Source organism: Delphinapterus leucas, chromosome 9 (genome assembly GCF_059928025.1).
Source record: "Delphinapterus leucas isolate spDelLeu-1000000601 "Yukka" chromosome 9, BTC_Dleu_Yukka2, whole genome shotgun sequence".
Classification (NCBI taxonomy): domain Eukaryota; kingdom Metazoa; phylum Chordata; class Mammalia; order Artiodactyla; family Monodontidae; genus Delphinapterus; species Delphinapterus leucas.
This window is the reverse complement of record NC_143137.1, coordinates 1,585,848-1,606,781: the sequence shown is the minus strand read 5'-3', so window position 1 is coordinate 1,606,781 and position 20,934 is coordinate 1,585,848. Positions and strand designations below refer to the sequence as shown.

Genomic DNA, 20,934 nt, shown 5'->3' with positions numbered 1-20,934 from the left:
ATAAAACAAAGATGGATTTTGTACTGTCCCTTCATCATGTCCAAAACAGCATATTGGCTATTCATGTTGACGAATCAAAATAAAGCACACATACCTTGCAAAGTCAAGTCAGATTCACTGTGGTTATCTTTTAACAGGCTGAATCTTAAAACGGGCAATCATGTTCTAAATGTGTGTCTCTGTCTGGTCACAAGTGAGTATGGATAGCTTAGCGAAAACTGGGCCCCACTGAGAGAAAATACCTCAAAAACTGAAGAATTATTTCCTTATTTTATTTAAGGCTACAACTTAATTATACCCCAAGATGTATCGATGTTTCCTTTTTATGTTAATTTTAAACTCACACACATAAAATTACCATTTTAAAGTGAATAATTCAGTGGCATTAGTGCACTCGCAACGCTGTGCAACCACTACCTTTATCTAGTTCCAAAGCGTTCTCATCACTCAAAAAGGAAAAAGCCCATTAAGCAGGTGAATCATGATTTTTCAATTTATGGAACTAAAGCGTTCCATATGTTTTTAACAGTAGTCAAGATACAGAAAGTGAATACAAAGATACTTTCTTTTTTCTGTCAATTTTTTATGCTTTTTCTATTTTAATTCTAATAATAAATATAATTATAATAATAAAAATAACAATACAAATTTTAGCCATCATTTTAATTTGCCATACCTGCCCCTTTTGTATCATCCTATAATAAACTATATTATTATTTATTAATGTAATGTATTAATTCTAGCCCAGAGAAGTGAAGTGGCATTCCAAGGTAATATAGTTAACACATAACATTGCAAACACATGTCCAAGATCCAAACACTGTACTTAAGCCAAACTGAATATATTTACACATACCAAAGCATTATTGACACATATTTTAGCATCTAATCCTCATGTGAGTCACACATTAACGGCACAATCGTTCCATATTGATAATTTTTAGAATAAGCCATTAAATTGCTTTTCAAAGTAAGTCTACTTTTACCAAAGTATTCCTAATGATACAATTAATAACTATTACTCATCCAATCAATGAATCGTTATTGAACATTTTCAGTGTGCAAGAACTGGGACAGGTGCCTCATGGGAGATTAAGAGAATTTAAGACATGTTCCCAGTCCTCAAAGACTTTAGCACAAATTCACAAAACATATCTGGCTCTGAACTGACACTATCTCCAGGGGACCCAAAACATCACCCCAGTCAGAGCAGGGGCTTGTGGAGGTCAGGTGGTCAGGAGAGTTTCAGCTCAGGTCTCACACGTCTCACAGTGGGTCCCTGAACCTGTTCTGTGGTTCTTTCCCCAGCTCTGGAATGCACAATTGGAATGGGTACGCTCAAAAGCAGGCAGAATCCCCACAATGGTTCCCTGACCTGTGGAGAAAGGGCTATTATAGTAAGAAAGGCCAAACAGAGGCCACTAGAACTGCCTCTAACTAGGAAAATAGTAACCAAAAGAAATCCCACATTCCTGAAGGTAATGCAGGGATTAGTGCAGCCATCAAGGACTTGAAAGATGAGGGGTAGTGATTCCCACATCCCCAAGAAAGACGGATCCTGAAGAATGACAGTGGATTCTCTTAAGCGTGACCAGGTGGTGACTCTAATTGTAGCTGCCGTAGCAGACTTGGTTTCGTTGCTAGGGTAAATGAACACATCTCCTGGTACCTGGTATGCGGCTACTGATGTGACAAACGCTTTTTTTTCTCCATCCCTGTCCATAAGGCCCACCAGAAGCATTTTGCTTCCAGCTGGCAAGGCAAGCAATACACCTTCACTGTCCTAACTCAGGGATATACCACCCCTCTGGACCTATGTCACAATTTAGTTTGCAGGGATCTTGATCACCATTCCCTTCCAGAAGATTGCACGTCGCTCCACTACACTGATGACAGTATGCTAATGAGACCAAGTGAGTGAGAAGTAGCCACCACTCTAATTGGTAAGACATTTTCATATCAGAGGGTGGGAAATAAATCTAACAAAAATTCAGGAGCCTTCTATTTCAGTGAATTTTCTAGGGGTCCAGTGGTGTGGGCCATGTCAAGATATTCCTTCTAAGGACTGCTGCATCTGGCCTCTCCTACAACCAAAACAGAGGCACAATGCTCAGTGGGCTTCTTTGAATTTGGGAGGCAACATATTCCTCACTTGGTTGTGTTATTCTAGCCCATTTACTGAGTGACCCAAAAAGCTGCTGGTTTTGAGTGGGGCCCAGAACAAGAGAAGGCTTTGCAGCTCTGCAGCTCCAGGCAGCTCTGCAAGCTGCTCCGCCCTTGGCCTTATGATCCAGCAGATCCAATGGTGCGGAAGCATCGGCAGCAGAGAGTGTGCAGTTTGGAGCCTTCGGCAGCCCCTAGAGGTGAATCACAGCAAAGCCTCTTAGGATTTCGGAGCAAAGCCCTGCCATCCCCTGCAGATAACTACCTTCCTTCTGAGAAACAGCTATTGGTTTGCTGTTGGGCCTTAGCAGAGGCTTGACCATGGTCCACCAAGCTACCATGCGACCTGAGCTGCCCATCATGAGATGGTGTTATCTTTATCTGGCCCACCAAGCCATAATGTGGGCGTGCACAGCAACATCCCAAAGTCAGATGGAGGTGGTGTATACATGATCACACCCAAGCGGGCCCGCAGGCACAAGTAAGTCACATGAAGAAGTGCCCCAGATGCCCACGGTCCCCATTCCTGCTGCTCTGCTTTATCTCCCCTGGCCTCGTGGGGATTCCTCCGGATCAGCTGGCAGAGGAAGAGAAGTCTGGGCCTGACTCACAGACGGTTCTGCACAATATGCAGACACCGCCCCCAAGTGGACAGCTGCAGCACTACAGCCCTCCTTGGGACATCTCCAAAGGACAGTGGTGAACGGGAATCCTCCCGGTGGACAGGACTTTGGGTAGTGTACCTGACTGTTCACTCTGCTTGGAAAAATGGCCAGACATGCAATTATATATTCATATTTGCCAATGGCTTGGCTGGATGGCTGGGGACTTGGAAGGAACATGATTGGAAAATTGGTAACAAGGAAATTTGGAGAAGAGGTATGCAGATAGACCACTCAAAATGGGAAAAAAGAAAAAGGTGAAGATATTTGTATCCCATGTGACTGCTCATTAAAGGGGGACCTCAGCAGAGGATTTTAATATTAAAGTGGATAGAGTTAGCTTATCCTAGTTCTACAGATACCAGTCAACCTCTTTCCCAAGCCACCCCTGTAATCACCCAATGAGCTCATGAAAAAAGTGGCCATGGTGGCAGGGATGGAGGTTATGCATAGGCTCAGCGACACAGACTTACACTCTCCAAAGCTGACCTGGCTACTGTCACCACTGAGGCCTTCAAACTCATACTAGAACTATATTCCATGGGCTCTCCTGGGTCTCCATTATGACAGTTTGGCCCCATTAATTGTTATAATTTTTTAAAAGCAAAGAAGCAAGCATATCTGAGGCTGACAAATCTTCAACCCCAAGACAATCTAAGGAAATAAACACTCCCTTGGATGTCATCCACAAGGTTAAAAAAAAAAACTATGAATTCAGAAGAGAAAGATAAATAGGAAGCTTTATGAAATTCACTACATGCAGTAAAGGATACAGATCTACCAAAAAATTAGAAGCAGAAACAAAGTCAGGGGTCATAAAACCCTCCAGAACAATGTCCAGAGCTGACGGCTTAGGCTTCCCAAGACCGATTTCTGAGAATACATCTAGCAGCAATGATATAACTTAGAGGGCTCTTCCTCTAGCTCCCCAACTTTCAGCTGATGTGGTTCCCTGGAGGTTAAAGTTATTGTTTATAGTTTATCTACTCACTCAACAGATGTTTACTGGGCTACCACTATGTGGGAAGCACTGTTCCAAGCCCTGATTTATAAACAAGGGACAATGCGTGAGCTTACACCCCTTAACATTATAGCGAGAAAAACAACCAACACAAACAAATACATTTACTTCCAAGGTTAATGCCTCCAGCATTAAATAGACAGCATGTCATATACTGGTAGCTCTCACTTCCAGTCCATAAACAGAATAAAAGAAATGGCTCTGATTTAGAGTATCTGAAGGTCATTAAGTATATCATACAATTTCTATTTAGTAAAACTGGAAACAAAGGCCAGGTCACTCATAATACTAGTTAGCCTGGCCTGAGACCGCCTGCACTGCTAGTGAAAACACCTGGAGCTCAACCCTCAAAAGCGTATGCCCACAGAACCCAGGGTCTTACAGAAAGCTAGGGCCAGAGGGAATAGTCTTGGACAAACACATGCAAACATATGCAAACAAACATATGTTGTTTCAGACAACATATGCAAAAACATTTGTAAATCATATATTATCTATGTATCGGTTAATAACACACAGCACTGTCACCCAAAAATAATTCACCAGAAAAATCCTGATAAATATATTTTCAACTCACCATTACTTTCCAGGTTGTTTCCTGCCTTTCATAGCGACTTTTCAGCAGATGGCTTACTTTCTGCGTCAATTTCAGTAAAAACCTTAATTTGCTTGAGTTTTTCAATTGCTAAGCAACAAAAATGCAGTAATTTCTCTTTATTCACTTAATAATTAGTCCTAAGTTTTACTGAATTCATTGGGTCTTCAGAGCATCAATGACTCTGAAGCCTGAAAGAAACCACAAGCCCAGTGTAAAGTATGTGATAGACTAATATGTTAAAATTCTTCTTGTCAAGAAACAGGATAAGCAGTATTAAAGGACAATTGGGAAGGAAATGTTTGCAATTAACCTGATAGATAGCTAATACTTAAAAACACCGCAAAAATGGGCAAAGAAATACAGGGAGGCAATCTACTAAAAAATAAATACAAATGACCTATAAATGTGCTTTGTAAATGTCCACCCTCACTAGTAATTAAAGAAATGTAAATTTAAAAACGGAAATTTCTCATCTATTGAATTGGTAGGTTTTTTTTAACTAACACCCAAAATTGGTGAAGATACATTTTGGGAATAGAGACGCTCACAAACTACGTGAAAGTGGAACTGCTAGCAAAAAATCAGACAGTTTTTCTGAGGAATAATTGGGAAATATCTTTTCAAAAACCTTTAAAGTATGCTTACTGGGAAAGTAAACTGCAGAAATTTGTCCTAAAGACAAACCTTTATTTGTAAAGATGTACAATGTAGCTTTTTAAACTAAAAGATTGGGAACAATTCATGATTATAATGGCTCTAGGCAATATTGTAAATAGCACAGAAAAGTACTTCAGGCATGGAAACCTCCCCACTGTATGATGATGGGTGCAGAGACAATCAACAGTGAGTACAGCAGGGTTCCATTTCATTATTTATTTGGTTATGTGTTCACATGTGCACTCACACAACACTGAAGGGTTTAGGTCACAGTATCCACAGTAGTTCTCTGGGTTGTAGGACTGTGAGTAATAGTAATTTTCTTCACTATAAATTTTGTTTTCCAAATTTTCTACAGCAAACATGTATTTCTTTAAACACACACAAATGGGTAAGAAAAAAGGTAGTTATCTGTATAAACTCCAGATGGATTAAACAGTTAAGTGTAAACAAAACCATTTTTAAAAGAACAAGAAAAAAAAGGAGTATTTGTCACATCTCAGGAAGGGAAAGGATCTCCTAAACACAAAAAGAGAGAAATCAAAGGAAGAAAAAGACTGGACAACATAAAAATGCAAAAATTCTGTAACCAAAAAAAACAAAATTAAAAAGTAAACTAACAACTAGAAAAACATATTTACAAAAATCTGATAAACAGCTGATGTATTTCACATATAAAGAGATAACATAATTCAATATGAAAAAAAGTGGGCAAAAGACAATGAAACATATAAAAAAGATATGTGTACTCGATTTTTAAATTTATTTTATAAATTAAAATTAAAATGTCCTACCTCACTAAAAATGTCCAGAAAATGACAGAGCCAAGATTGGAATTCAGGTCTATTTTGCTTCAAGGCAATATACCATGTTGCCAAAATAAGTCATTACTTTTTTAAACCACATTAATTTTAAAGTTTGTCCATGACAAAAGAGTTTTCCCCCTTCTATCATGCATTTTGAAATGACTAAAGAAATAAATAAATGAAATGACTAATAGCAAATAAATAAAATAGAAACTATGGTGGGTTTTTTTTTTGATCCTAAATGGAGGTTGAGTTCTTCTGACATATCCAGATAAACCAAAATTCTCTTGCTAAATATTTAAATGAAACCGTATTTATCAAAATCACAGTCAGTATAAAAACTGCTTCTTATAGAAAAGCGTTTCACAACTAACTACGAATAGGAATAGTAAGTAAAATCTGGATTTCTGATTTTATTAAAGACTCAAATGGTTTACTGAAGGAAGATGCCAATTATTAAAAAAACTAAGAAAAGGAAAAAATTTAAATATAGTACAGTAGAAAATTAAAACATTAATTGTGATTATATTAAGCAATATATACTAACCATGAATCAGGGAGCCATTTAGCCACTGAATATAGTAGTTTTGAGGAAAAGAAAGCAGGATTTCATTGCTGATTATTGAGAAGGGTAAAAGCAAAACTGCCCCAGCTGAAACTGCTAGAGTGAACGTGCTCAGAAACAACCTGGAAGAGAAGAGCATCATTGTCACCAGTGGTTGGAAAACACAAAGAATATGGGAGTAATTCAAAAAGAACAGAATCAAAACTCTTAAATTTTTTAAATCCAAAAAGAATTACATATGCATTTCATTGAGTATATGTAGTTGGAAGACAAGTGATATACGTATGGTCCTGGAAGTTAAACTAGACCAACTCTAAAACTTACTCTGTGAAAAAACCATTAAGTCTAAAGAGTCGGCCTAAAGCAGACATAAACTAGAGACAGAAAACTTTGCACATTTTACGAAGAATAGATTGTAGTCTCATTCCTCTTTTAAATTTAAGTATTTATTTCACAATTGCATTTAATTAACAACTATGGCAATATATGCTAACAGTAACGCAAAAACCGGCTCAGTTGAAAAAATGCTTGTGAACACAGTATGAAAAAAGACTTACGTGAAAATGGTTATTTCAGGAAGAAGAAACTTACAAACCTATTGGTCTACCATCTCTTAAAATGGGTAAAGGTTAAATAAACTATATAGTAAACTGTAGGCAACTATTAGAATTATACATTAAACAATATTTAAAACACAATTTTGTCATTTTTTGAAATGAGATATCTCTAATATGTACTAATATGGAAAGATGTCTAAAATAAATTAAAAATAAAAACACAAAGAAAAGCATGGACAATAAATATAAAACATGCTCTCCCCCCGCCCCCCCCACAAAGTGCATATTTACACACAGGAAAATAGAGGTACATTTAAAAATCTAGCATAGGGCTTCCCTGGTGGTGCAGTCGTTGAGAGTCCACCTGCCGATGCAGGGGACACGGGTTCGTGCGCCGGTCTGGGAAGATCCCACATGCCGTGGAGCGGCTGGGCCCGTGAGCCATGGCTGCTGGGCCTGCGCGTCCGGAGCTTGTGCTCCGCAACGGGAGAGGCCACAACAGTGAGAGGCCCGCATACCGCAAAAAAAAAAAAAAAATCTAGCATAATATATAACAATTCCTAGGAGAGTGGGACTACAGGGTGCTTTCTCTTTCTCAGTTACACGTCTGAAATGTCTAAAATTTTATACCTAATTTTTTAAAGATTATTTTAAAAGGCTAAAATGGCAAAGGAAAAGGAAACCTCACTGACATTAGAGATGAAACCTTAATTTAATATTCATTCCATTAAATTTAATATAGAAAGAACGTGAAAATACATGTAAGAAGATATAAGAAAAAATGATACTAAACGCTCAAAATACACATCTAATAGAGTAACTTTGAGGCCAATGCCATCTTGTGGCAACCAACAGAAGCGTTTTCCTACTTAAAAGCTGAAAATAACCATGAAACCTCCCGTGGTCAGTAAATCACTAGTAAATTTTTTAATGTAGACCATATGATACACACCAAAAATACAATTCAGTTCAGACACAGAAAAAGCCTTACAAACGGGAAAGCAGAGACACACCCTCGCCCCAGGCCCACTGCCATCTCCAGCACTTACCCACCAGTGCCTCAAGCAACCTTCGTTTCTGTCCTCGTAAGTCTGTCGCTACCATTCCTTCCTTCTTCAAACATGAAAATTAAGACCACAGCCACGATCTCCCCATTCCAGGTCCCGCACAGCTCTCCCAATTTGCCCTTCCAGGCTCCTCTGGCCACGACAGATTCCCACATACAGGCAGGCTTACCTAACCTCCTTGTACCCCCAACATGAATGGGTTTTCTGGCTCCGTGTCCTGGGCACAGTCGGCCCTCTCCCTCGGGTCCCCTCTGCGTCATCTGCCCCGTGAAGCACTCCTCAGCGGCTCCCTTCTCTCTCCTCTCGGTAAAGTCAGTCCCTCCTCTCTTGGTGCTCATGACACTGACTCGCACGCAGCAGTGAAGGCTAACCATGGCTTCCAGGTCTAAAGCTGGGAGATGTAATCTGACCAAGGAGTAAGCTTATGAGGGCAAACAGATGAAGTTTTGAAATCAAAAGTGACCCAGAAAATCCTAAATATATATGGTCACTGTAAATATAATACTGGATCTTACGTCAAAAACCTTCTAGGGACTTCCCTCGTGGTGCAGTGGTTAAGAATCCGCCTGCCAATGCGGGGGACACAGGTTCGAGCCCTGGTCCGGGAAGATCCCACACGCCACGAATCAACTAAGCCTGTGCGCCACAGCTACTGAGCCTGTGCTCTAGAGCCCGCGAGCCACAACTACTGAGCCCTTGCGCTGCAACTACCGAAGCCCACACACCTAGAGCCCATGCTCCGTAACAAGAGAAGCCACCGCAATGAGAAGCCCATGCACCACAATGACGAGTAGCCCCCGCTCTCCGCAACTAGAGAAAGCCCGCGTGCAGCAACAAAGACCCAACACAGCCAAAAATAAATTAATTTTTTTAAAAAAACCCTCTAGAATCTACTGCACTTTAGGTACTGTGATTGGCCCTAGACATACAAAAAAAGGTAATACCATGCTCCCTGTTGCCCTTGAGTAGCTGTGAGGAGAAGTATCCATAAAAGGCTGATGGGACAGAGTTAAATGCTGGCAAGGGGTCCTCAAGGTAAGATCCTGGGTCAAGTCAGAAAATGGCAGCCGTCACTGCTTACACAGCTATGGAACAGTGCGTCTCGGAATTGAAGGCAACCTCAGAAACGTCCCTTCTGAAAGGGAGCAGATGCTGAGAGCCAACAGGGCTGCTCAGTGCGGGGTGAGAGAGGGCTCAGGGGTGACCAAGACCACCTCGTGAGAGTGGGAGTGGTGGAGCGGCCATCAGCTGTGACATCAGCTGTGACGGGGACGGCTGCAGCTGAGCGGGCTGGCAAGGGAGATGAGGGAGCCAGCTTTGGCTCTGTGGAGTCTGACATGCCCACAAGGCAGGAAAGTCACAGACGCCATGCTTCACGCTCCTCTCTACAGGCTACCAGGTGGCCTAGGATGTCTGTCTGCCCCATTACTGGTCGCAGTCTCTGCTCACTGGCCAAGGTGCCGTCTGCCAAGGCTCTCCACTCTAAAGTTCCTCTTCCCTTTGTGGGGAGTTAAGTTTGGAAGTAGGAAAATATCCTGTTCCTTGTCAAATAAGTTATTCACCTGTTGGTTTCTATCTATATGGACTCAAGATTGCTCTGCTCTGTTCTGTGTTAGATCCATGACAATCCTGATTGTGACGCTCAGATTGTCCCTGAGTCAGTGTGAAAGAAAGCCCCTGAAGGCTTCCCTGTCTTCGTGATGTGCCGCCATCACTCTTGAGCACTTCCCTGCAGTGTGGCACTACAAGATGGACGAAAGGAGCCTGGAACTTTCCCTACCCCAGCCCTGCAATCAGCCTTCCCCCCAAGGAGCACTGATTCCTTTTAGTGGAAACAAAAATCTAGGTGCTAAATATACTCCTTGCTCTTGGGGTGTCATGCTCCCAGGTGAGCATGGACAGGCAGCTCTGGGGGCGTAAGTATGCACTAGGTATACATGTACATAAAAACACATACATGCACCCACACTTCACATCTAGATTGGGTTCAGTAACTATACTGACAAACGTGGGTCCATACAGACGCCTCCAGCTGCACCACAACAACTTAGCGTTCTCTGCTGTCTTCCCGCTCTCCCCAACTGTGCGCGGTCCCCACTGTCTCTAACAGCCTCCTGCCACACTGACCCCTCACCCGAGAGGCACCATGTGCTCAGGTGAGCCCCATTTTGGACTGCCCTGCCCTGTGAACACCCTCCCCACCTGAGCACTGACAGCCAGGCCAGGCCATCCACCAGGGACACCCTTCCCACCCTACACGGGCTCTGAGTCCCCGGGACAGAGCACTCCCCAACGCAGTGGGTGCCCCTCTTCACCCCCTTGGGACAACATCGTGCCTGGATTCCTCTCTCCTCTCAAATCCTGGGAGTCAACACCAGGTCACCCCCTCGTGCTCTGACCTCCGCACCAGGCCTCCCTCCTGCCTGGACAAGCCATCCTTAAAAGCAGTTTCACCAGTTAGGTGCTTTGATCCAAATCAAATCAAACAACCAGCTGAGAAAAAATGTAATCTAGGATTGAAAAGAACAGAAAGAGGGTATTTGGGGGCATGAGTGGATACAAACAGAGGACAGAACGAAGGCCTTTAAGGAGCAAAAGAGAAAGTGAAGGTGGGTTTAAAGGGAGGTGAGAGAGGCCAGGGAAAGACTCCTCAGCCTGACGCGGGGCTGCAGTAGGCCGCGGGGAACCCTCCCTCCCTCAGGTGGCCAGATGGTGCTGGCCATCACCTACCCTTGGGGACTTGGCTGAACTCTTTCAGAACCCTGGACCACTGTTTCTCCTCCTTTAAGCACAGCATCTCATTCTGCTCCTTCCTCTTCAGTGGGAGGAGGGTGGGCAAGGAAAGAGGGCTGGGGGAGAAGTACAACAACCCTGAGCTCACACCTGTCGCGCACCGAGCACCCCCCGACTTTTTTTGTGTGTATGTTATTTAATCCACACAACATGCTACAAAGCAGGTGGTAGCTCGAGCTCACATATGGAAGAAAGGAATCTTTCTCAATCTCTTCTGAACTCAAGTTAATCTTGAGTTCAGAATGCGAACCCAGCTCTGCCTGACTCCTCGGTTCTCACTCACTCCACCACAGAAGGGAAGAAAGGCAGTGGGAGACAAACAGACCAGTGGGTGGGGCAGCTAGGGGGACAGGCTAGGTCAGAGCTGCCCTCCCAGGTGACCTTCTCCTCCACACTTCCCCTTCCTGAATTTATAAGGGCACACACATCTGCCTTCAGGAAGGGGACATCTGTGCGTATCACCGTGATGCAAAAACCACCTGCTGGGAGAAACCCAAACCCCTCAGACAGGCCACGCCAGCTGCCATGTAAAGCAGGTGAGGCCGCTCCCCGGCACCACCACAAGGAAACAGCCATATTTTCATAAAACACAATGCAAGTGTAAAATCCAATGGGATGTGTTCTTGCCTTTTTACAAATTATTGATCTACAAACGCATTTAAGTAGATTTACCACCAAAAGTGGAATGCAGACTAAACCGAGAGGGGTGCACATCTCACAAGTACTTCACACCTGGAGGACTGGGAAAGAATTCATGTCTGCCCTTTAGCTGGGCTCTATCATCAGCACACACAAGCAGAAAGAGAGCTATAAGGAACCTAAGAGGACCGTCTGGGCCCATCTCCCTGCTCACAGTAGGTAAATGTTCAATTAACCAGAAGAGATGTCTGCTCCCTGTCCCAAGGCCATTCAAACAGCCAAGAGCTTTCTTTCTTTCTTTCTTTCTTTCTTTGGCCCAGCAATTTTCCCAATCTTAAGCCCATTTCCTGGTTAAATCCTCTGAAGATTAAATCTGTTGGCTCCTTAAATAAGCAAATTTTAACAGGAGATAATCAATCCTCAATTATCCATGTATTTGCTTATATGTGCTTTCCAAGGATAGGACTAACATTTGATAAAGGTGCTGTAATACTTTAAGTGAATTTTTTCCATATTTCTGCCCAAAAGGCAAAATTAAGTTTTGAACACGTATGACTTTAGAATGAGAAACAAGACAATCGAACATTAAAATACATACGAAATCCTGTTGACTATGGCATCTTCATCTTCTTGCTCATCTGCAAAAATGTTCAAGGTATTAATATTCTTTTATCTTCCAACAAAATGTTTCATTAATTTAATAAAAGCATGAACAAAAATATAAACTTGAAGAAGCAATTATTGAATAGAAATTATTTTCAAAAAGCACTGTGTTTATTTCAGCACAGATCACAATCTAAATCTCATTAAATCAGATAGGATAGAATATGTTAAAGAACAGAGTGTTTTGATTGATCAAAAAATCCTGGGGCTTCCCTGGTGGTGCAGTGGTTGAGGGTCCGCCTGCCGATGCAGGGGACGCGGGTTCGTGCCCCGGTCCGGGAAGATCCCACATGCCGCGGAGCGGCTGGGCCCGTGAGCCATGGCCGCTGAGCCTGCGCGTCCGGAGCCTGTGCTCCGCGACGGGAGAGGCCACAACAGCGAGAGGCCCGCGTATGGCAAAAAAAAAAAAAAAAAAAAATCCTGATTAACAAAACTCCCATATGTAAATTAAGATCTTCCAAAATATTTAGTGCTCAAGGAAATAAAACTCAGTTAGAACCCCAGAACCACTATCAAGTTTATTGTTATACAATGTCAGTGAAATTGCTAATGAATGAAATTTTCTGGTTGATAATGGCCCAAAAAAATTTTTACTATAAAATTAAAATTCAGAATTTTAGAACTCATATAGTTTTCTGTAATTGGAGTCTATTGTTAGTAATGGTAATAATGAGGACTTTCTTGGATCATCCTAAACCACCTTGGATACCACTGCCTTGATACTTCATCATTTCATTCAAGTTACAGACAGAAATATATCAAGTTCTGTGTCATTTGTAAGTAGGAGCAAGATGGCCCTTGCTCCTGTGCTTCCTCACCCTACCCTCCCTCTCTCATGGCTGTTGGCCATCTTTTTTGTCCTCCCACGTAATCTTACCAGCTAAGGAAACTATGATCCAATTACAAAAATATTACACAACACCCCGGCCCCTCCTTCTCCTCAGTGCCTAACTGGGGTTGTCCTCAAAGGCTCTCTGCGTAGGTCTGTGGAATTCTGAGCGCCCACCTGTTTCAGTGACAATGGCATATTTAGGCCATTCTCTTAGACCAATCTCCATTCTTAATTACTGACTGCCCCAAATAGTTTTAAGACCAAAGAGACCACAAAATAACATAGTCACAATTAACTTTTATACTGTTGTACCCACATCCAATCAACCACCATATCTTGAAGATTGTTTTAATAGCTTCATATCCATTTCAATTCTATTGCCGACCCTCTACCAACCAGGTCCAGGGTCCTCATTACCCTCTCCCATGATTACTCTAAAAAGCATCTAATAAATACCCTATTTTCCTGCTGATCATCCCCTGATTTCCCCTAAAACAATGCATTATTCATTCATTCTCTCTCTCTCCCTCCTTCTGTGTCCATAATCTATGAAACCTGGTGCCAAAACATCTTTTAAAACAGCTAAGATACTGCCTTGGATCCCAGGTCTTCAAACTTCTGAGAGATTATAGAATCCAAGGAGTATTTCAGTGCAGTCACAGAGCCAAGTAGTGCACTAGAGCAAGCACTATTTCCTGATTTCTTTCAAAATTCTGACAAGTTTAAAATAACATAAGGAAGCTTTAATATATGGAATCCATAAATATTCACATGGCACCTACTATTAGCCCAGCATCACAGGTGGAAATCTTGTGATTTCTAGGAAATAGCTGAGATTTAACAGAAGTCAGTAAAGTAACTGGTTAGTTACTTATAAAACTCTGGCATAAAAATCTGTGAATTAATCAGCACAACATTCATTAAAAAAAAGAAAAGATACAGTGGTCCCTCTGGTGAGATAAGGATACATATGAAATAATAAAAGGATAATATAATATATAATTGAATGCTAAATGGTATTACGGAGACTCTAAATTCTATACCGCTTCAGAAAAAGAAAAGATACTCTGATAGTCAGAGAAAGAACTGGGTGGGGGTGATGAGAGTATGTCCAAATTCAGAGCCAGTCACAGGGAACCAAACATCCTCATAAACTCTGGAATTTCCCAGAAAGTAAAGAGCCCTGGACTATTCTTAGTTGAACATAAGAATGGTGATAAAAAAGGGCTCGGGTCTAAGAAGATGACCCTGCGAGTAGTCAGATTCCCTGGAGGTTATTTTTAGGGCTCTTAGTACCAGGCAACTGCTTGCTTCAATCACAGGCATACTGAATATACTAACTATGCCGATGGGCACCATATAGCCATGGACCATGCCTAGACCACTTGGCATTAGAATCAAAGCTTTAATAACAATGTATCTACTAACCTGATTTTCTCTTGTATCTTGTGATGATGAAGTAGGAGACAATGTAGAGAATGGCAAAGAGAAGGAAACAGATCTGAAACAAAACAAATTTAACAGATTATTTACATTTTTTGCATATCTTTTTAAGTAACAGAAGATACATCTTTGGCATTCATAGGGAAAAAGAATTTAATCTATTACAAAGTAAAAATTTTAGCTAACAAAAAGTGTTATGAAATATTAACTTATACAAACTAGTCAGCCCAGTTTAAAACCATTCCAGAAAAAAAAGCCCAATGGACATTTTGCTTTTCATAACTTGACCAAGTTGTTTTCAAAATCATGTGGAACTATAAAGAACCAGACCATCACCAACAATTTTGAAAAATAAAGTCAATGAGAGGCTACTAACCTTACTAAATATTAAAACATACTATTAATATAAAGCTTCAATAACATTTAAAGAGTGTGCTGACACCAAAACTTGACAGATCAATGAAACAGATTCTATCATATAAAAATTCATGTCAGGTGGTTGTACATACACGAGGCCTCACAAATCAAGGTGGGGGTGGGGGGCGATTATTCAATAATTAAACCACATGTCAAAACGAACAGCAGTTGAACAAGATACTTTTTTAATATTAAATTCCCTTTAATTTCTATCAGATCTAGGGGACAGCAGGCAAAAAAGGATGGGTGAAGGAATGGGAGATCTCAGTATAGTCAAAGATCAAGTGTGCTTTAGATAAAGGCCTAATGGAGCTGTGGACCATGGTAGAAATACTTTGAAGACTCTCAAATGAAACCATTCCAGGTGATGATAAAGCCTCGGGATCACCCCTATGCATGGATTTCTGAAGAAGGGTTGGCAGCCATATGACTGAGAATGATCATGGACTAGGCAGTAAATATCCACTGAGCAGAGCAGTGATATGATCTGACATACTGCAAAAAGCTCACTCTAGTTACAGTGTGGAAAATAAATTAGAAAAAGGAAATGACGGAAGCAGGGAGACCAGTTAGGACTCGCTGCAATAATATAGAGAGGTCACTTAGACCTGTGCTGTGGAGGTGTTAAGAAGTTATCAAGTTCTGGGTATGTTTTGAAAGCAGACTTGACAGGACTTGTAGGAATAAACATAAGGTTCTTGGCTTGAGAAACTGGAAAGACAGAGTTGCCATTTCCTGAGTCAGGGAAGGTCAAAAGAGGAGTAGTTTGGGGGTAGAAATAAGAATAGAGTTTACACTGCTGAATTTGAAACATATATTATTCACTCAGGTGGAGAGATTGAATGGGCAGTTGGATATAAAAATGCGTACAGCTGAGGGGAAGGAACCAGGCTGGGGGAAAAAAAGAAGAGTCATCAGCAGATAGATGGTATTTAAAGCCATAAGACTAGATGAGATTTCCACTGTAGGTGGTGAGTATAGCCAGAGAAGAGAAGTCTGAGAACAGAGTTCTGGGCTCTCAAATATTTAGAAGCCAACTCGAGAGAAGGAATCAGCAAAAGCTGACTGAGAAGCAGCAGCAAAGAAGAGACCGACGTACTGAAAGCCAAGTGAAGAAAGTTTATCTAGGAAAAGGGAATTATCTACCGCGTCAAATGCTGCTGAAAGGCCAAGTAAGATGAGCACTGAGAACTGACAACTGGATTTAGCAACATGGAGGTCATCGGTGACCTTGACAAGAGCTGTTTTTCTGGAAGGGTGGAGGGAAAAACCTGACTGAAATGGATAAGCAAGGAGAAAACTTGGAGCAAAATGAAAGTAGACAGTTCTTACCAGGAGTTTTATGATAAAGGGCAGCAAAGGAAATGTAAAAGGGACTGCTGAGAGGGGTTTTTTTAAGATGAGAAAAGTTATACAGTTGTTGAAATAACCCAGTACTTACTTCTGATGCAAGAAAGAAAGGGAGAATCGCTGAAGAAATGTGCTCAAGTTGAGGGGCTACATACAAAAATTTATCCAAAGTAAAAAGAAGGAGGAGGAGGAAAAGCAGGAACTGAGAGAACATTTGAGTCCCTCTGCAGGTGGGTAAGTAGATGGTGGTAGAAGCACAAAGACATTATCTTTTGATGGCTTCTATTTTCTCAGTGAAAGAGAAGTTCATCAAATGAGTTACACATGAGGGTAGGGCGAGAAGTGTGTAAGTCACGCAGGAGAATGGGAGAATAAATGGATTTGAGAAACACAACAGAAGTGAGGGGCAACAGGAAATGAAACGGCCTTTAAAGTTTCAGGCAAGCTCAAGCCAAGACTCTAAGCAATGCAGGAAGCCTGATGATGCTATACAACACAACACAAGAGCTTGATTCTTAGATGCTGAGGCAGATGTAGGCTGCGTCCCCAAGAACTAGCACAGGCTTGATGATTCTAACAAATAACCTATTCTCTCTCCTCCCCTTTACAGCCTACACTTGCGGACTTCCACTTTTCACCACCACTCACTCACTCACTCTTCCAACCACTTATCTGACTTCACGCCCACTGACCCACTCAAAGTGCTTCTGGCAGTGGTCAGTGATGTCCCAACAGCCAAATTACACTTTCATGATTTCACTTGCCCTCTAAGCAGCAACTTGCACGTCAGCAATCTTCCTCCTTCTCTGATTACTCTCCCAGACTCCATCACTAGCTTCCCTTTTCCTGCCAGCCTTTAAACATTATTCTTCTCTATGATTTCTGAGCGGAGCCAGAAATCTATTCTCATTCCACAAGCTCTTTATAGTTAACCTCATCTGCTGCCAGCGTTTGAACCACCAACCCCCAGAAATCCCCAGACCACCATTTGAGAACCACTGGTTTAGGGTATTAGCAAAAGTGAGTGAAATAATGGGCCATGAAACCTAAGTGGATTGGGAGAAAAGTGAACCCAAGTGATGGATAGGAGTGGACATGCCAATCAACTGAGGTTCCTGGTAGAGAAGCAGCTGCAATAAAAGTACTTGACCAAGGAAGCTGGAAGAATACAAAGTTGTGACTAAAGCATGTTTTAGGATTTTTTAAATTAGTAATTAAAGGTGGAGAAGAGTAGTTTCAGGAGTTCCAAGGAGTTTGTGCAGAAGTGGTAGCTGAGAAGGCATGAAAGTTAACAGACAAACGGAAATCAAGGAACCAAAATGCATGGCATGGGATGGAAAAGACTAATGGAAAGCAATCCATCTAAGAGTAGAAGGCTAACAATTGTAAAAACAAGTGTAAGTATTACTAATTTGGAAATAAGAGCTACCCACTATGAAAATAAACATACAACTATACCAGACTGGAACAACAACACAAAAATCACAGAACTAGTTAGGCCATTTTTCTAGTTCCAAAGACGGGGGGTAGGAGCAGGTGTGCTCCTTCTCTACATGAGCACGTCGGTATCAGAGAGACACACCCACGGGGATACATAAAACGAAAACAAGCATAATGATGCCTCCTATTCTCCTTCATTCAGTGGAGGCAAAAGGAAATTCCTAACCAAAAAAAGAAGGAAGTCATTCCAGCTCCCCACCACTAAAGGTGAGGTACAGCTGATAAAAAGGGAGATGATGGGCTCTCACGGTTCTCTGAAAAGACTGAGCTTTTCTCTCCTGGTCAGGGGAAGAACAAGGCTACCAGAGACGATAAGCAGAAGCACAGGGTGCATGTCCTCTGTGCCAGCTGACCCAAAGCAGGTGCTTCAGCCCTCACTGGGGGCCACACGGCTTTAGTCCTGATGCTGATCAAGAATGGCCAGGCATTTGGGAGCTAAGTTACCCAGTCACAAGTAACCTAATACAGGTATTTCTAAAGTTTGCTTTACACCATTTCACTTTTTAGAAAGACCCACTTCAGTACCTGTTTTTGGTAACCAAACAAAATCCAAAGAGGATTTTCACTTTTACCAAAAAAAGGTGAAAAGCGAAAATCTCATTCAGCTCAGTGTGTTTTGCAGCAAGCGTTACAGAGGCAGCGCCCACCCCAGCAGTGAGAGCGGCCCGCCAAGCTCCTTCCCGGAACCACACTCAGCATCTCAGCATCAAGCTGCTACAGCTGTGAACCGTATCGGTGAGCACCTGTGCTTCATCTCGATTGATTTTGTGTATCTGTGAGCAAGACGGGTCCTAAAGTAACTGCTTCTCTACTTTGTGCCATTTCAGCTCAGGAAAGTTTTCCTAGGACGCTCTACTTTCAGAGGTCGGAAAAAACCTATAATATATCTAAAATATGCTGTTAAAAGCAAATATTCTTAAATCCCAGGTATAAGATTTAAACCTAAATTCAAACTAGTACCTTATAATCAAACTGTGTAAGTGTAAGCTTTTCACTTAAGGCTGATGGGCTTCAGCTAGTTTAAGATGACCACGGGGAGTAAATATCATAAGAGTGATGGGTACAAATGGCCTAAGGAAAGCTACCAGTAACACGTTTCTAACAAAATCCTGGGAGAGGACAAGTAAACTATAACTGAGCCAATAATCTCACTCCACGGCAGAGCCAATAAACCTGGCTTTATTTTAAAATTGCTAAATCAAAAATTTGAGATGTTGAGTATCCTTTAAAGTTACAAGTGAACCACAAAATAACTAAAATTAAAATTATAATTCTTTCAAATTACCCTAAGAGCCAGACTATGTAGTAAAACACAAGAAAACACAAATAGGGCTTCCCTGGTGATGCTGTGGTTGAGAATCTGCCTGCCAACGCAGGACACAGGTTCGAGCCCTGGTCTGGGAAGATCCCACATGCCGCGGAGCAACTGGGCCGGTGAGCCACAATTACTGAGCCTGCGCGTCTGGAGCCTGTGCTCCACAACAAGAGAGGCCGCGATAGTGAGAGGCCCGCACACCGTGATGAAGAGTGGCCCCTGCTTGCCACAACTAGAGAAAGCCCTCGCACAGAAACGAAGACCCAACACAGCCATAAATAAATAAATAAATAAATTTTAAAAAGAAAACACAGTGACAAAAATAAGATAATAAACTAAAGATGAAACATATTAAAATCATAATTGTAAATAAAACTGTCAAAAGAAAACTCTCACAGACTAAGATATAGCTAAAATAAAGTGACCTGGGATGGTTGAAAGCAAAAGGATAAATAAAGACATACCAAGCAGATGCTAACAACAAAGAAAGTTAGGCTGTCACATTTTTTTTTCCTCTCAGACAAGGCTGAATTTAAGACAAAAAGTGCTAAGACAGATTGGGGCACTTTGTGAACAATGGTATAATCCACAATGAGGAAATAATCTTTATGCACCAAAAACACAGAACCAAACGACACTTTTTAAAACTGAATATGCAAGGAAAAATAAAACACTACTTTAGTTGAAAGAATTTAATTCACCATGAATGAAAAAGTAAACCCAAACCAAATACATAATAATAAATGTAAATTTCTTAAGTATTAGGAATGCTCTAATAAATAAATATGTTACCATACTGAATGCTCTATACTCCTATGTGCCCCACATTCTGCCACCCACTGCCCCAGCCCCTCACAACCACTAATCTGACTTCTGTTTCTAGGGATTTGCCTATTCTGGATATTTCATATAAAGGAATCATACAATATCTGACATTTTGTGTCTGGCTTCTTTCACTTAGCATGTTTTCAAGGTTCATCCATGTTGCAGCATGTATAAAAACATCATTCCTCCAGACTTTTTATAGAAAAATAAAAATTTGATTAAAAACACACTGAATTCTTGTTGCTAGTAGCTATAAGCATTCCTTTCAGATATACTTGCATATATACACAAGGATATATATATTTATATACACACACACATATAAAGACGTTCATTGTTTTACTGTTTGTAATTGCAACATACCACCTTTGAAAAGAGAAAAGACAAAATTACCAGTGCTCTATTTCCACAATTAATTTGAATACAAAACACATGCTGATATCCACTCTTCTAAGAGTTACTAGCACTATCACAATAAAGTGCCCCGTGTCTTTCAACCTGTGCTTCAATAAAGGAAAAAGAATATTTCCTTGCAAAAAAATAACACTGAGACCTTTAACAAGGGGTAAATAGTCCATCTTTCAAGACTAACACAGCAAATTTCTAGTTCATTAATTTCACCTACAATATTACACTTTATTACTTGTTCTTGAGATTTTTCAGACTCCATGACTTGCAATTTTTTACAAGGCAAGTCACCAGCAAAAAGTTCTTTAAATTCCTTCTGAAACCCACTCCAGAACAACATAAAAGAAGAACAGCTTTATTTGAGAGGAGCAGGCATCAGAGCCAGTTGTCACTCACCCTTTGTCCTTCGGGCTCTTTCATCCCAATCACAACCATTCTACCCACTTAGCCTCCCTCCTTCTGAAACCCCACAAACTCCTACTTCACAAATTTATAGCACAGCAATGATTTCTACTGAATGTTTCATGTAAATAAAACTTGTCCCCTAAACTATGTATTACATACAATATACTTTAGGTATACTAACACAAATAGGAATGATCTTGTACATCTCTTGAATCCTGCTGAGTGCCTAGATAAATAATTTTAAAACA

General features: G+C 41.2%; 1 protein-coding gene across 4 annotated transcripts in view; it reads right to left on the bottom strand.

Annotated features, from left to right (window-relative positions):
* Positions 1–20,934, bottom strand: part of LMBR1 (limb development membrane protein 1) — a 140,084-nt gene that overhangs the window by 100,508 nt on the left and 18,642 nt on the right. For all 4 annotated transcript variants that reach the window (XM_089917117.1, XM_089917115.1, XM_089917116.1 and 1 more), the window contains exons 2-4: positions 14,452–14,524; positions 12,127–12,166; positions 6,455–6,594 (exon numbers count right to left, since the gene is read on the bottom strand). In XM_089917117.1, coding sequence (XP_089773243.1) covers positions 6,455–6,594; positions 12,127–12,166; positions 14,452–14,524 — 253 coding nt within the window. The remainder of the gene's footprint in view (positions 1–6,454; positions 6,595–12,126; positions 12,167–14,451; positions 14,525–20,934) is intronic.